Here is an 11,900-nt window from a genome sequence, read left to right as displayed (position 1 = left end):
TAGCAAATTACAGAAACAGACCAGAAAGAATACCTTTTTCCGTAGATGGACCGTGTCTGCCCCTGCAGCGAGCCAGATGAGTCAGGGAGCCCCTCCGAGAAAGGGTCCCGGGGCACGCCTAGGGAGTCCCGGTCCTCAGCGGCTCCTGCAGCCGGACAGAGATTGTCGCCTCTGGGTTGTCAACTGAATCTGAGAAAACTCAATAACAACTACGTGTTATCAAGCAGGTATTTTCCATTCTCCATTGCACTTCAAGAAATCTGTCAAAGGCTTTTATATGTTTTATGCAGATCCTCCTTTTTCCATCATCTTTTTTAATTAGATTATCTTTACAAGCAACTTGAGCTCTTTCATAATGAACACTGCTTTTCAAATTACACAACTTTATAGGCAACCTGTAAATGAATCCTGAATTTCTTTGCCTGCTTTAGATAAAATGTCTCATATTTTACAGCCAGTTAACATCATGAATAAAAATAGCATTATGAAGCTTTATCTTTGACCAGACACATACAGATCATAAGACAGTTCAAAAAAACCAGTTTTAAAACAAGGACCTGCTTTGACCCTATCGCAATGACTGAAAAATTAAGCACTTCTTAAACCTGCCTGGCAAGCACAAACCTACAGTGCGATTAGAATTTGGTACGCCGTGTAACTGCGGAAGTTTGATTTACAGAGGGACTGAAATGAGTTTACATTGGCTCATAAGGTGACCCATTGTCCCGTAATTGAAGCATCTCTTTTGCTTGCCTCCCTGCTTTCTATCTATGAGGGGTCGAACAGCACTGTATACAGCAGCAGCAAGTAAGGACACGATACCATTGGTGCGTTCTATAACTTTAAGCATATCAGCTACTTGTGCATCTCTGGGTAGGGTACTTAAAGCTCTTTTTGTTGTATCATTAGCATTCTCAAAGGCAAACATTTTAAAAACCTTTTTCTTCATTCCCTCATCCAAATCTGGATGACTTTTAATAACCTGATCTAAATGATCAATAAAAGAAGGAAAACTTTCTTGTGGACCCTGCTGAATGCTGGCAAAGGAACATATCTTTCCTGGTTCCCTGATTGAAATCATTGCTTGGTAAGCTAACTGCTGTGACAATTGTAATACCTCTCCTATAAAACCGTGTTGTAAGCCTGTATTTGCAAAAGGACCTTGGCCCATTAACATTTGGGCTTGTATACCATACAATGGATCTCCCTGCTGCCGAGGTCGTGCAGCTTCGCGGTCACAGAGCTGTTGCCATGCCTTGGTAAACATAAGCTGTTGAGAAGGGGACAAAAGAATGTTAGCAACCTGTTGTGAATCATATGGTAACAGAACATCTGCTGTAAAAATAAATTGTAATAATTGTTGAGTATAACTAGATTGAAGCCCATATTGTGATACTGCTGAATGTTTCAAGGATTTTCCAATCAAACGGTTCCCATTTTCCACCTCCTGCCTGATCTGTAACGATAGGAAAGGCAGAAGGAAGAAAATTTCCTTCAATTAGGGCATCACGAATAACTCCTTTCCATCTTCGTCCTGCTTCTTGTTCACTTAATAGTGTATTTGACAATGAAGTAGTTGGCACAGGCATTTACGACAAAGGCACTGGTAGTGATGACGGTACAGCAAAAGGATTATGAGTCGCAGCATTTTCTGGAGTCTTCTTGTTGCTGTCCGCTGCCGTATTGAGTGCCGATAGTTTGTTTATGAGTTGCTGTAGGACTTCATCAAGCAGCTCCTTTTTCTGCTTTTGTTTCAACATGATCCCTGGAGAAAGAGAGTCTTCCTGTAGGCGGGCCGTTGTGACTGTGGGATAAGGGCGGGATTTTGGGCGGGTCGTTGTGACATTGCCATAAGGGCGGGATGTTGGGTGGGTCGCTGTGTATTCAGGATAGGGGTGGGATTTGGGTGGGTCTGCTGGTTCACGTACTTCCCCCTCTTCTTTGCCCACACCCCCTTGTAGTTTTTCCGCATTCTCTTCCGAGTCCCTTCTTACTACGATCGGGTCGGCACCATTATGGCGCACCTCCTCCTCCGAGGGTGCTGTCCCCCCGGTGGCCCCACCAGCCCCCGAACTCGTGGTCTGTGTCTGATTAGCAGGGGTAAAGGGAGGTGGAACAGGAACAGAAATTTGCGTAGAAAAAATAGAAGTAGTAGTTGTTGGCGAGGAATCGCCAGAGGAGGGGGTAAAGGCAGCAAAGGCAGAAGCTGCAGCAGCTCTTTCAGCATTCATACTATGCAACATCTCCATAAGCAATTTCCATAACGTGGCGTACTTGCCTGCTTCTTTTGCTCTCGCTCCCCCCGAGCTTATATCTTCCAATAACTCTTTATCTATGGCCTCCCACGTAGCGAGTTCAAAAGCAACTCCCACAGAAGAGATTAAACTTCTATTCCATGCCCATAATAACAGCCCTTTAAGAGCCGAGGATTCATACTTGAGTCCTCTCACTGAGAGTATGTGTTGGAGCAGATTTAGGACAGCCTCCTGTTGCTTGTCCAACCCCATCTGTCTCCCCGACCGCTCACCTGATCAGGGTGAGATTCCGTAATCGTTTCACGATGAGGTGCGCACCTTCCTTTTCTCTCCTCCTTCCTGGTAACTATGTGAGTCACCGCTTAGCGACTGGGTGGATCGCTGATACTCTTTTTATCTCTTTTTTCTTTATTACTCCGACGGGGCAGCGGATCTCTTTCGGTCGGCCTTCCACCCTCTTCCTCTCCAAGTCTTGCAACTTTGTTCTGAGGAATCTGAGGGGCCCTGTTCGGGCGCCACTTGCGGGAGCTGCGTGAGGACACTGACACGATCAATGTGATCTAACAAGTGAACCTTTATTTCCGTGTTTCCAGTGCAATTTATAACCCTTGACCACACCCAATAAATACTGATTGGCTTCATCGCAAATAACAGCCCATAGTCCAACCCGATTGGCTACATTGTGAGTCATGTTCAAGTCACGTTCACAGATGTTCACACCCATCTTCTTCAAGAATTAAAATTGTGTCATTAATGGCAGCTGTCTCTTCTCCTGCACCTGTAAGATGTTCATGCTCCCTGCACCGGAAGTTGTTTATGCTTTCAGCAGTTCCGGTACGTCCCAGCCCAGGCTCTCTGAAAAGGCTAGATTGTTCACATGTCCCTTATTTCATAAATGTCCTCCCACAAATTTGGTTTACAGTTTTAGATGTAAAAGATGCCTTCTTTTGCCTCCCTCTCCATGAAGCCAGTCAGAAAAGTTTTGCATTCAAGTGGGAAATCCTTAAGAGTGGTCGGAAGACCCAGCTCACAGGGACGGTGTTGCCACAAGGTTTCAAGAACAGCCCTACCATCTTTGGGAACCAACTAGCGAAAGATTTGGAATTACGGGAACCACCATCGGAAGAAGGAAAAATACAATACGTGGATGACATCCTCATTGCAACTAAACCCAGAGAAGCCTGTGTCACATGGACTGTAAGTTTATTAAATTTCTTGGGCTTCAGGCGTACTGAGTGTCCCGAAGCAAGTGACTTTGCAGCAGGTTACATACTTAGGGTATGAGATCAGTGCAGGGCAACGGTCCTTGGGGCAAGCCCGGAAAGAAGCCCTATGCCAGACCCCTCGGCCACAGACTGTAAAAGAACTGCGGACCTTCCTGGGAATGACGGCGTGGTGCCGGCTCTGGATACATGACTATGGCCTGCTGGCCAAACCACTGTATTCCCTGATAAAATCCAGTCAAAGTCACCTCCAATGGGATGCTGAGTCAGATCGGGCATTCCATCAGCTGAAGAAGGCCCTGATGTCAGCACCAGCACTGGGACTCCCTGATGTGAGTAGACCATTTCTCCTATTTTCCCATGAAAAGCAGGGAATAGCGTTAGGAGTACTGGCACAAGACCTGGGACCATACAGACGAGCTGTGGCGTACTTCTCCAAACAACTGGACGCTGCTGCCAAAGGGTGGCCTGGCTGCCTAAGGGCGGTAGCAGCAATCATCCTGAATGTTCAGGAACCTCAGAAGTCTACCCTGGGTCAGAAAATGACTCGTTTCCTATCTCACACAGTGTCTACAGTCCTTGAAGTGAAAGGGGGACATTGGCTCTCCCCACAGAGATTCCTGAAATATCAAGCTATCATGGTCGAGCAGGACGATGTTGAAATTGTGACCACTAACATTGTCAACCCAGCTTCATTTCTTAGTGGGAAGACTGGAGAACCAGTGGACCACGACTGCCTCGAGACGATTGAGGCCAAGTACTCTAGCCGCATTGACCTCAAAGATGCCCCCATGGATGGAGTAGAGCACTGCTTCACAGATGGGAGCAGCTATGTTCTAGGCGGAAAACAACATTCCGGGTACGCCATCACCACTACTGAAAAGGTAATAGAATCTGGACCACTACCGGCTGACACCTCAGCACAAAAGGCCGAGATCATAGCCCTCACTCGGGCCCTGGAGAGGGCCGAAGGAAAGGCTGTGAATATTTGGACTGATTCTAAATACACCTTTGGAGTGGTAGATGCCCACGGAGCAATTTGGAAGGAGTGAGGACTGTTGAACTCCCAAGGAAAGACTATCAAGCGTGCAAAGGAAATTTTAAGACTTCTAAATGCAATCCAACTTCCTGAAAAGGTGGCAATTATGCACATCAGGGCACACCAGAAAGTGAGCACCGAATTGGAAAGAGGAAACAAACTGGCGGACAGAGAGGCAAAACAGGCAGCTAAAGAAACGGTAGAGGTGGAGGGAGCACTAGTCCCAGACGGACAGATAACCTTAGAAGTCTCTTACAGAGAAAACTTTGGAGCCACAGTGGGAAGGACCATACCAAGTGCTTCTCACCTCTTTCATGGCAATCAAGATCGGGGAACAAAGCGCCTGGATTCACCACTCCCAAGTGAAGAAAGCTCCAAAAACTCCCTCAAAAGTAACACAGGGTGAGAATGAACTGAAACTAAAGCTTCGCTGAGCTAAACGAGTATATTGCTGCCAGAAGTGTTTAGTAACCCGGTCTGCCAAGACTTAGCCAGGAAAATCATTGTATTTGTAGTTATAGCAACCCAAGGGTCGAACGGTAACACCCCAGAATGGCCATGGACCCAAGCTCATATTGAATATACTGGGAACATGGGACCGCACTCTGATAGAAAAAGCTTAAGCCTTGCCACCGTGGTTATGCATAAAAATGAAGTGTACCCGGAAAGTTATTGGAGCACAGACCTTCAGAGAATGATGCCCCAACTGCAGGGAATGCTGGGTCAAAACATAAGCGTAGGATGCCGAGGAATTAATGGAACTTCCTACAAAAGGGCAAACCAGATAGCTGTATCCAATATAATAACAAACACAACAAATAGAAAGCCTTGCAGTATCTTGGATTGTTGGCATAATTTTACTCTAACACAACCTGTCTTTGTAACCTGGGTCTGGGCACATGGTGAAATAGGATTACCATTGAAATTGAAGATAGATGCTGTACCACCTACGACAGCGGGGCCCTGCACAACCTATACAGCTGATACTAGCACTCAAACAGTCCGAACCCAAACTAAACTTGAATCTAAGATTTATGAGATTGGTCCGTATGTCATCAGAAATACAGGTCAGCAACAAGTATTATTTAACCCAGAGTGGTCTCTAAAAAGGGTGGAACTGATGATGCAAATTAAGGTTTCAGAAATACAACCATTGTGTTCCCCTTTCTTACGGACTTCCTATGAAGGGTGGACCACTTGGCTACGCAGGAGAACGGGTATTTTTCAAAGGCGAATACCGAGGGATGTAGCTGGGGTGTTAGGGACAGGACTTGGGGTTCTAAATACCACAGATTCAGAAGTGATAATGAACAAATTAGCTGCCTCTACCGTTGATCTGTCCAAATTACAACAGCCATCACAATCCTCCCTATTAGCTCTAGGAGCTCACCAATGGTTGGTGTCGGAAGTTCTACCCGGTTGGGAACGGACAAACATAAGGGATCATAATATCATTATAGCTGCAATTGGAGGGCTCCACAGTAATATCTCATTGGCCCTGAGCTGTATCCAGGCCCAGCTGTGGATGCAATCAATAACTGCACCTATTGTAAGGGAAGGAGAGGAAGGGGTCTTCCCCACGGAGATACGGAAGATAGTTTGGGATAGTGCCACTGATAGGGAAAGAGAGCTCCAGTCCTGGTGGGAAATGGTAAACTTTACCTATAACCCCACCACACACACAGTCACTGCCCTCGTGTTAACTATCCACAATGCATCAGTGACTGTAATACATCCCATAATAGCCATGGGAATAAATCACGGTCAAAATTTGCTTTATCCTTTGGAACATAGGACATGGGCCCGAAAGAGAGAGAACAAACGGCAAACAGTTGACTTAGAATCCTGCGTTGTACGAGAGCAACAGGGATTTCTCTGCGAAAGCAATACCATGAGTGCACAAGAAATTTGCTGGATATCGACCAAAAGGTCTGTCACCTTGAAATTCGCCCGAATGCCAGTCCAAAACCGGTTGTCGTCTATGCAGGAAAAGGTTGTGCTTGTTTAAGAACAACATGTCGCTTTGTGTCTGTAGGAGGAGTAGAAACAGACACCAGGAATCACTCGAATTTCTGTGTTTGTAATTTTACCACCATCACAGGATGTGACTTTAGCTACCTTGCTCCTGTGGTTTCTCATCAAATCCTGAGATCAAACTATACACTGATTTCTGAACTAGAACCCACAACTATAGGGATAGACTTAGCAGTGAGAAAAAGATTGTTGAAACACCCAGACTTAATACGGATATTAGAGGAAGCCAAGAATAATAGACCGGAAACTCTAATAACTGTTCATCATGAGGCAAATGAGGTAAGTAGGGTCTTGAAAAGGGTCAAAAAGGGCGGAGAACACAAATGGTGGGATACACTTTTGGGGTGGTCACCTTCAGACACCGGACTTTTTCAACGTCCTAATGCATCCAATAGTAGTGTTGTTGATAGCTACCGCTATTTTATTATTTCTAGTAGGGACCCTATATATGTGGGTTTGGCGTATAGTTGGAAGAATAACTTCAATGTATGAAGCATTATACCAACCAGAATAGCCAAGTAAAAGAATTCACTTAACTCAATAGAAAAGAGGGGAATTGGTAGGGGGACATATAGAAAATATATTTTATAACCCAAGATATATCGAAAATATTAATAGGGAGCTACATAGAAAAACAAAGCTAAACCTATTAAAACTTGCTTCCCAGACCTAACATGCATGCAAGTAGGCAATTAGTCACTACCCCCTGTAAATTGCTTGAGAAAGAAGCTGATAAGGGAAACAGAAAAGACAGAAACAAGGACCTAATTCATGGTTCAAAAGCGTCAAAGGCAGGAGGAGCTAAGGGCTAAGGAGGGCTCGCTAACATCCATCTCTAAACAAGAACAAAGAGGAGATAGCCAGGTGTGCACACAGGGACAGACCAGGCTGAAACTGGTCTGGGACTGCAAGCTCAGCCAAATTAGAGCTTCCAGGGGAGAGGGGAGGAGTATACAGCGAGGAAGATCTACGGCCTTCATCCCTGAAGACCCCTGCCCAGGACCACCAGTAGGAACTGCGCAAGCGCCCCGAAGAGGAGCCCGAGGCAGAGATTATGGAAATGACAAGTGACAGGAAGGAATGGCCTTTTTGGGGACAGGTCATGAATATGTCTAGACATTTCGAAATAGGTGATGTTTTAACTGGGTAAATACTGGAGAAGCAGCCACGGTGGGGATGCACGATTGTGGTGGAGCGATCCCCCGTGCATCTGCGCGCAATAAACACACCTACTGTGTAACCTTTCAGGTCGTAAAGTCTTTTCCGCACGTCAGGGTGTCACAGGCCTGGGGGACACAGGATCACCCCGGGGGCGGGGGGGTGGTGGTGGTGTGTGTGACAGGGCCTGGGGACACAGGATCACCCTGGGGGGGGGGGGGGGGCGCAGTAGGTGGCAGGGTGAGCATGAGGGGCACAACAACGGAGCTGGGGGTGTCCCCCCACCACACACCACTGTCCCAGTTGTGGGACCCCACGGTCACCCCACCATCCCCACCCCTCCTCCTGCCCCACACACAGCCCTGAGGGGGTTGGTCTAGCTGTGACCCCAGCCCCACAGGGCAGCCATCACCCCTTTAAAAAGCTCTCCCGTTCCTTCAAGCGCCCCAACCCCACCCTCAAAGCAGGGGGGGACCCCTGACCCCCCTCAGATTCGCAGCGCAGTCACAGACCAGAGCCAAGGCTTTCCCTCCTCACAAAGTTATTAAACAGAAATGTTAAAAAAAAACAATAAAAACAAACAAGACATGGGGGCACAGGGGCCATTCCCCCCTCCCCAGCATGTGGTGCTCTGGCAGCAGCCACTCTGGGGTGGGGGTGAAGCCCCTCCTGCCCCCCCAAAGTTAACCAACAGGGTGGCAAAACACCACAACAACAAGGAACTCCCCAAATAGTCAGTGACCAGTACAAGTGGCACCCCCCAGCCCCACCCCCTGCAGCACCCCCTGGCTGCAAAGGAGGTTTAAGTGCTTTTCTATAAGAGTTCTGCCAATAAAGCTTTGCTGACGGGGGGTCGCAGCCCTTAGGGACGGGGTGGTGGTGGTGGTGTGTGTGACAGGGCCTGGGGACACAGGATCACCTGGGGGGGGGGGGGGGGGGGTGTGTGATGTGCTGCAGCCCCGTGGCTTGCCCAAAGCTGGCAAAGCCACCCCCCACCCAGCCCAGGGTGCAAGGGGAAGGGGGGCACTGGCTTGGGGGGCTGCCCCACAGCCCCCGAGCCCCATCCCTGATGCTGGGGAGGGGAGGTAGCCTGACCCCCACTCCCAGAGGAAGTTTGAACCTGGCAGGGATTGAGCCCCGCTAGGCATTCCCCACCCACATGCTACAGCCCCCAGCCACCATTTGGGGTAAAACCTAAACCCTGTTTAGGTTAAAAAAGGGGTAAAAACCCACAACCATACCCCCCGGTTCTCACGCTGCTGAGGGGGGCGATGCTGGGCAGGGCACCCAGCACAGAGCTGGGAAGGCTGGGGGGGGTGGGGGGAGGGGGGCAACCAGGTTTTGGGCTGGGCAACCGTGAGCACCGGCAGCCCTGGGTAGGGGGTGGGCAGGGGGCTGCGGGGGTCCCTCAGAAGTTCTTGAGGCGGCTGTAGAGCTCCCGCTTGCTGCGCTCGCCCACCCAGCTGCGGCTCTTCTGGCAGAACTTGCGCAGGTCCTCCTTGAAGTCCTCGTGGTCCATCGGCCGGTAGTCCTGGGGCTCGCAGTGCATCTGGGCACCCACAGCTCTGTCAGCACCCGCAGGCCCCCCTCCCCACCCCCTGGGGCAAACCCAGCACCCCCCAGGACCCCCAGCACAACCCCCTTCCCCTGGAGGTACCACCCTCATGGAGGATGCTCAGAGCCAGACCCTTTCCCCTCACAGGGCAGGGTTTTGGGGAGCGGAGAGGGTGATTTCCCCCCACCCAGCACTCTCACCCTCCTGCCAGGGACCTCCCCCCCTCCCACACAGGGGGTGAAGGGTAGTGGGGCTTACCTGGTACTGGGGGAAGAACTCCCCCTTCAGGACATAGAGCTCGGGGTAGTGGAGGTGGGGGTACTCGTTACAGGCTCGGTCCTTCTCCCTGATGAACCGGCACCTGCGGAACAGGGGACAGGATTGGCACCCAGATAGGATCCTGCCATGCCCAGGGGGTCCGGCAGAACCCAGCGTCCACCCCACCTCCCCCAACCCCCCCAAACTCACATCCTGGGCCCCCTCTCGGAGGAGAACTCGCAGTGGAAGATGACGATCACCCTCTTGCTGGCGTCAAAGGGCACGATGGGCTTCTTCAGCAGGAACTCCTCCACGTCCTGCTCCAGCGGCAGGTTGACGGCGCCCTGGCGAGGGAGAGGGGCCCCTTTCAGCCCCCCCCTCCTCCCATTTCATCTCGGGGAGCAGGGGGGGGCCTTCATACCCTGCCCCCCTTCTGCCCCATCTGCTGGGAATGCCTTCACCCCCCTCCTCCTTCCAGCTGGGGCTCAGCACCTCCGGAGGTGCTCAGCACCTTTGGGGAGGCTCTCAACCCCTCCAGGGGGTTCAGCACCTTTGGGGGGGGCATCAGCCCCTCTGAGGTTTGACAGGTTTGTGTCTCCCCCACCCATGACCACCCTGTCCCCAGCCCCGAGGGGCGCAGCGGCGGTTCTGACCTTGATGTGGCCTCCCTCGTACTCGTAGGGGTACCTGCAGTCCACGATCACGCAGCTCTCGATGAGGCTGCTGAACTGCCCCGTCAGCACTGACACCATCTGTGGGGGGAGCCCATCACCGAGGGGGGGGCGGGGGGGGGGCGGGCAGGGAGACAGCCCTGTGGAGGTGTATTTTTGGGGAAGAGGTCACTGCTCCCTTACCATTTTGGGGGAAATGTACTTCAGGTCCGGGTGCTTCCCCTCTACCGTCTGCAGAAGGTAAGGCTGGAGGAGAGGCGGGTGCTGGGTCAGGATCTGTCCCCGGGGAGACGTCCTGGCTGCCACCCGCTCCCCCCAGCCCAGAAGACCCCCCGCCTGCGACGTTTGCTCCCTCCGAAGAGGGACAGCGCTGCGGCACTGGAAGAGCAGCGGGTCAGGCTCTTCAGGCTGGAAAGTCTCAGCCCCAAGTCCCCTTGGTCCCAAACAAGGGCCACCAGCTGTATTGGGGCTCTGGCACCAGCACAGGGCTCCACTGATGGTCCCCCTTTGTTTCAGGAGAGGGGGGCAGGCGGCACCCCCAAGCCTGCAGCACCCCCAGCAGCCCTACCTTGGAGAAGTCCCCGATGAGCTCCCGGTGGTCGTTGGCCAGCAGGTTCTCCATCTCCTCGTGGCAGAAGGACCTGGAGCACAGCAGCCACGCTTTCTGCGGGGACATGAACCAGAGACACCCCCCTCGGCGTTAGCGAGGGCGCCAGCAGAGCCGTGGCACTGGGCAGTCCCACCAGGGACGGGCAAGGACGCCTCACCCCGAGGATTCCCCATCACCCACCGGCTCCGCCGCTGCCGCCTCCTCGCCAGGGCTACCAGCCACGCTCCTCCCTCGCTTGGTCTTGACGGGGGTGTCCCGGTCCTGGGGTCGGTCTATCCGCTTCAGGATGGGCCTGGTGATGCTGCTGGGCATCGAGGGCGAGCAGAAGAGCTGCCGGCACTCGCCACGCTTCACCGGACGCTGTGTGGGGAGAGAGCCCGTGTTGGTGCCCAAGGGTCTGGCATTCCCCCCCCATACCACCCCCCCAGCACCACGAGAACAAAGGGAAAAGGGTCCCTCTCTAGTGGCTGCACACCACCCAGGACAAGCCCACAGCCCTGGGGTGAGTGCTGCTCGCCAACCAGTGACCCTCACCCTCAGACCCCACCTTGGAGACCCCAGGAAGGGGGAGCCTGGGGCCCCATCCACCCCCCGAGACACCCAATGTACCGGCTCGGCCTCCTCCTTCCTCACCAGGGGCGCGGTCAGTAGGTTCTCCATCCCCTGCGGCACGTCAGCATTGCTCTGCCGGGAGGGCACCCGGGGGGGCCACGGGGCGAGACAGAGGAGAGCGTGAAGGGAACGAGTCCCACTGCTGCTTCGCACCCCCCTGGGCAGGGACGGAGCCCCTGCCCAGGGTACATCCAGCTGTCCAGATGGAGGAGCCCTCCCTACCTTCATCTCCTCCTCATCCAGGATCTCCACGAAGCCATCATCTTCCTCTTCAGACATGGAGGAGGTCAAGGAGCACCGGCGCAGGATGATGGGGCTCTCGCCCTGGGCGACGTTTTCCTTCTCGAGGGTGTCGAACTGGGGAGGGGACATGACACAGCCCATGGCTCAGGAGTGGGGCCAGCCCCACACCAGCCCTGTTTGCAGACACAGTGACCCCAATCCCCCCAGCTCCCACACCCACAGGTCTCCAGTGCAAACAGGGA

The 11,900-nt window shown here is 52.2% G+C and overlaps 1 protein-coding gene across 1 annotated transcript in view; it reads right to left on the bottom strand.

Annotated features, from left to right (window-relative positions):
• Positions 1 to 9,117: 9,117 nt before the first annotated feature.
• Positions 9,118 to 11,900, bottom strand: part of LOC147414828 (M-phase inducer phosphatase 2-like) — a 33,878-nt gene continuing 31,095 nt past the window's right edge. The window contains exons 3-11 of the mRNA XM_086470863.1: positions 11,638 to 11,772; positions 11,413 to 11,487; positions 10,984 to 11,163; positions 10,762 to 10,857; positions 10,377 to 10,439; positions 10,176 to 10,274; positions 9,733 to 9,866; positions 9,523 to 9,625; positions 9,118 to 9,258 (exon numbers count right to left, since the gene is read on the bottom strand). Of these exons, the coding sequence (XP_086326989.1) occupies positions 9,118 to 9,258; positions 9,523 to 9,625; positions 9,733 to 9,866; positions 10,176 to 10,274; positions 10,377 to 10,439; positions 10,762 to 10,857; positions 10,984 to 11,163; positions 11,413 to 11,487; positions 11,638 to 11,772 (1,026 nt within the window). The remainder of the gene's footprint in view (positions 9,259 to 9,522; positions 9,626 to 9,732; positions 9,867 to 10,175; positions 10,275 to 10,376; positions 10,440 to 10,761; positions 10,858 to 10,983; positions 11,164 to 11,412; positions 11,488 to 11,637; positions 11,773 to 11,900) is intronic.

The sequence above is a fragment of the Leptosomus discolor genome, chromosome 10, assembly GCF_034619465.1.
Source record: "Leptosomus discolor isolate bLepDis1 chromosome 10, bLepDis1.hap2, whole genome shotgun sequence".
Classification (NCBI taxonomy): Eukaryota; Metazoa; Chordata; class Aves; order Leptosomiformes; family Leptosomidae; genus Leptosomus; species Leptosomus discolor.
Note: the sequence above shows the minus strand (reverse complement) of the source record. Positions and strands in the feature narration are given on the sequence as shown.